Below are 4,197 nucleotides of genomic sequence, written 5' to 3' on the forward strand. Positions count from 1 at the left end.
TTAGATCATGCTACAATCCTACCACATGTGCGTTAGATCATGCTACAATCCTACCACATGTGCCTTAGATCATGTTACAATCCTACCAGATGTGCCTTAGATCATGCTACAATCCTACCAAACGTGCGTTAGATCATGCTACAATCCTACCACAGCTCCCATTGCACTTGGAGGAAAGTCCTGGCCCTTTCACTGCCTCTCTAACCTCACCCTTCTCTTGTTCCCCCAACTACACTGGGTGTGACTATTTTTGACCACACAAGACCTATTTCCACCTTGGACTTCCACATATGTAGTATCCACATGAACCCCACCTTCACTGCCTTCAAATCTTTGCCCAAGTGTTACTTTCCCAGTGGTACAAAACTCTATTTAAAATTGCCCCTCCAATTTGCAATGATGGATTCCTTCAGCTAACCTCTACTCTTTTTCCCCAAGGCACTCATTACCTTCAGAGATCTCATATTAATGTGTCTATGGTCTGTCGTCCTCATCACCACCCAGCTACAGTGTCTGTGTCATTCTAGCAGGGATCTTTGTTTTACTCACTGATGTGCTCCAGGGATATATCAGAGCTCCTAGTATATAGCAGGCACTCAGTAAATATTTGTTGAATAAATGAATGAACAAACAAACTTCTAGAGTCTAAAGAGCTGCTTATACCAGTTGATCTATTTTCCCTACCTCAGGGAAATCAGCTTAATATTTAGGAGACTTAATTTGAATTAAATTTTATATGCTGATACAAAAGGAAAGGAGGCAGATTTTAAGGATATAAACTTCTAAATTTTTTTTTTTTAGAGAAAAAGTCTCACTTTGTCACCCCTGGTAGAGTGCCATGGTGTCACAGCTCACTGCAACCTCCAACTCTTAGGCTTAGGCGATTTTCTTGCTTCAGCCTCCTGAGTAGCTGGGACTATAGGCGCCCGCCACAATAGCAGGCTACTGTTTGTTGCAGTTTGGCCGGGGCCGGGTTTGAACCCTCCACGCTCTGTATATGGGTGTGGAGCCCTACTCAATGAGCCACAGGTGCCGCCAAACTTCCAAATTTTTTAAGAGGCAGAAAAACACGAATTTATAGATATATGAATATAGCTTCTATATCTCCTCCCCCAACTCCCACCCTCCACCCAACAAAAAAGAAAAAAGGGTAGTGGAACTCCTCAGTGAAGACAGACACTCTAAATAACACACTCCTTGTGGAGGACACAACTCGGCGATTGATAAAATCTATGGTTTGATTTCAGGTAGAGGAAATGAAAATGAGAGGATACACGGCCCCTCCCATTCCCCCTGTCTACAGAGCGTCTTCTCTAAGCTAAAAACTGCAGCCTGCCTGGCTATTCTCTAGTCAATGGTGATGAAATCCACTCCCTGTTAGGGAATTTCTGTGGCAAGACTGTTACCTTCTCTTTCTTAGGTTGGAAATTTCTTAGGAAGGAGTGCCATTAATTACATAATATTTTGTACCACTCCCAATCTCTGCCCCAGCTTGCTATCCCATTCTTTGTAATCTATTGGGTGCAGATATTGCATTTCCTCATTTTTTAAATTAAAGGGGAATATTTAAAAAGACAAGATAAATTTTAATGTTTTTTCCTAATTAACTTTCATGCTTTAAAAAATTACCCTTTACTGAAATAAATGTTTGGTTTTATGATAAAACATGAGAACCTTCAAAAAGAGAAACAGTTTAATAGGAACTTTAAAAATATTAGAATCTATACAAAAATCCTCATTAGGAGAGCCAGCCAAGACTCACCTCTGTCTGAACCATTCCGTGTCTTTGTAGTCTCATGCAGCGTACTAGATCAGAGATATCAAACTGCCAAAGGAAACAATATATGTTAGATAAAAAGGGCAATTGAATTTGAACCTCAAGAAGATCACAGAGGGAGGCTTATGTGGAATGCTGTGCCCCCGCTTCACCTCCTAAGGACACTGTCCGGGACAAAGTGACTTGATCACTTTGTCATCATTTGGTATTTGTTTTTTTGAGACAGTCTTGCTATGTTGCCCTCGGTAGAGTGCTGGGGTGTCGTAGCTCAGCACTCAAACTCTTGGGCTTAAGTGATTTTCATGCCTCAGCCTCCCAAATAGCTGGGACTAAGGTGCCCACTATAATGCCCAGCTATTTTTTTGTTGTGGTTGTCGTTGTTGTTTAGCAGGTCCGGGATGGGTTTGAACCCGCCAGCCCTGGTGTATGTGGCCAGCGCTCTAACCACTGAGCTACGGCGCCAGGCCAACATTTGGTATTCTTATCTTTTTTCTTATTTTCTTATTAAGTCATATACACATAGATCATGAATACATTTATGCATATGTGGGGTACAATGTGTTGATTTTTTTTATATAATCTGACATGCTTACATCAAACCAATCAACATAGTTTTCACCTCATTTACTTAATTATTGTGTTTAGACATTTATGTTCTACACTTAACAGATTTGACTTTTACCCTTGCAATATGCTCCATAGGTGTGGTCCCATCTTTTACCCTCCCTCTATCAAACCTTCCCATTCCATTTCTCTCCTTCATCCTGGGCTATAGTTGTATTCTTTTATAAGAAAGTGTGAGTAAATATAAGTTGGCTTCATAGAAGTACTGAGTACATTGGATACTTTTTCCTCCATTCTTGAGATACTTTACTCAAGAGAATATGTTCCAGGTCTCCTTTCCCTTCCCATTCCATTTCTCTCCTTCATCCTGGGCTATAGTTGTGTTCTATCTTTCATAAGAAAGTGTGAGTAAATATAAGTAGGTTTCATAGAAGTACTGAGTACATTGGATACTTTTTCCTCCATTCTTGAGATACTTTACTCAAGAGAATATGTTCCAGCTCCATCCATGTAAACATAAAAGAGGTAAAGTCTCCATCTTTTTAAAGGCTGCATAGTATTCCATGGTATATAATACCACAATTTATTAATCCATTCATGGGTCAATGGGCACTTGGGCTTCTTCTATGACTTAGCTATTATGAATTGAGCTGCAGTGAATAATCTGGTGCAAATATCTTTTTTTGCAAAGTGATTTTTGGTCTTTTGGATATACTCCTAGTAGAGGAATGGTATTCTTATTTTTGATCTTTCTAAGAATTACGATTAGGTTAGGGTGCCTAAATTAGAATTAGGTTATTCTATCTGAAAATCACCAACAGAAATTCTCTTTTCTGGAAACTTTTTTTTTTTTCTTCTTCCTCCTGTAGTGATTCTCCTGTTCCCCTCCCCCTCACCATGTAGCTGGGATCACAACGTCCGGCTGTTTTTTTTGTTTTTTTTTTTTGTTGTTGTAGAGATGGGGTCTTACTCTGGCTCACTCTGCCTCATGCTGGTCTTCCACTGGTCTCAAACTTGGCTGAACTCAGGCGATCCACCTGCCTCGGCCTCCCACAGCACTGGGACAACAGGCATGAGCCACCATGCCTGGCCTTTTCCCAGAAACTTGACTAATTTCTAATATTACAATAAAAAATGTAAACTACTTCCCTACACATTGTTTTCAGAATAAAGTTCCAGATGTTAACTGACATTTAACAGTTTGAAATAAGGGAGAAACAGACTATTTGGTTTTGTCCTACTTAAATTATTATAGCAGATATAATAGAAAATAAAGCACAAGATAGAAATGCTTTTAACTAAAATCCTTTAAGCAACAATAATTTTAATTATGTATTTATACAGTAAGTTATTCTAGCATTTTAAGTAAGGTTTATATTAATTTAAGTTCAAAAGTAAGATTAAACTCTTCCAGTAATTTTTAAAATTGAGAATAATTGTTTAGAGATAAACTATTTAGCATTATTTTGCATAACAACATACATCTAGTACTCATAAATAACAACAACAAAACCCTGCCAGGCTTTTTTTGGGGGGGGGGCACAGATTCTCACTATGTTGCCCTGGGTAGAGGGTCATGGTGTCACATAGCCGATAGGAACCTCAAACTCTTGGACTTAAGCGATACTCCTGCCTTAGCCTCCCAAATAGCTGGGACTACAGATGTTTGCCACAACGCCTTGGCTACCCCCAAGGTTTTCCACTTTAAAAACATACTTTCTTTTATGTTTCATTATTTCTATCTGTGGGCAGCACCTGTGGCTCAGTGGGTAGAGCACCAGCCCCATATACCAAGGGTGGTGGGTTTGAACCTGGCTCCAGCCAAACTGCAACAAAAAATAGCCAGGCTTTGTGGC

General features: G+C 39.6%; 1 protein-coding gene across 1 annotated transcript in view; it reads right to left on the bottom strand.

Annotated features, from left to right (window-relative positions):
• The window catches only part of PTPN13 (protein tyrosine phosphatase, non-receptor type 13), a 215,239-nt gene that overhangs the window by 2,866 nt on the left and 208,176 nt on the right, over nt 1-4,197 (bottom strand). The window contains exon 45 of the mRNA XM_012805304.2: nt 1,763-1,825. Coding sequence (XP_012660758.1) covers nt 1,763-1,825 — 63 coding nt within the window. The remainder of the gene's footprint in view (nt 1-1,762; nt 1,826-4,197) is intronic.

This window comes from Otolemur garnettii, unplaced genomic scaffold (genome assembly GCF_000181295.1).
Source record: "Otolemur garnettii isolate 467f Iridium unplaced genomic scaffold, OtoGar3 scaffold00039, whole genome shotgun sequence".
Classification (NCBI taxonomy): domain Eukaryota; kingdom Metazoa; phylum Chordata; class Mammalia; order Primates; family Galagidae; genus Otolemur; species Otolemur garnettii.